General features: G+C 50.5%; 1 protein-coding gene across 1 annotated transcript in view; it reads left to right on the forward strand.

Annotated features, from left to right (window-relative positions):
- Positions 1 to 273, forward strand: part of DHX36 (DEAH (Asp-Glu-Ala-His) box polypeptide 36) — a 14,908-nt gene that overhangs the window by 3,370 nt on the left and 11,265 nt on the right. The window contains exon 5 of the mRNA XM_009081359.1: positions 37 to 116. Coding sequence (XP_009079607.1) covers positions 37 to 116 — 80 coding nt within the window. The remainder of the gene's footprint in view (positions 1 to 36; positions 117 to 273) is intronic.

Genomic DNA, 273 nt, shown 5'->3' on the forward strand with positions numbered 1-273 from the left:
CTTGTGGGGTTTTCAAAGCTGTGTTTATTTCCCTAGGTGGCTGAGAGAGTTGCTGCTGAGAGGGCAGAGGTCTGTGGCAATGGCAAGAGCACAGGGTACCAGATCCGCCTGCAGAGGTGAGCAGCTCCTTGGGCAGCACTGGGGCTCGCCTGTCAAGTGCTCTCTGTTGTTTCTCAAACCAGGTCATCTGAAAAGGAGTTCTAAACATAAATAGCTGCTTTCCCGTTCATTTTTTTTTCTCCAGAAGGAATTCCTGTGAGGAGCTGGTGTAGG

The sequence above is a fragment of the Acanthisitta chloris genome, unplaced genomic scaffold, assembly GCF_000695815.1.
Source record: "Acanthisitta chloris isolate BGI_N310 unplaced genomic scaffold, ASM69581v1 scaffold36068, whole genome shotgun sequence".
In the NCBI taxonomy this organism is placed as follows: Eukaryota; Metazoa; Chordata; class Aves; order Passeriformes; family Acanthisittidae; genus Acanthisitta; species Acanthisitta chloris.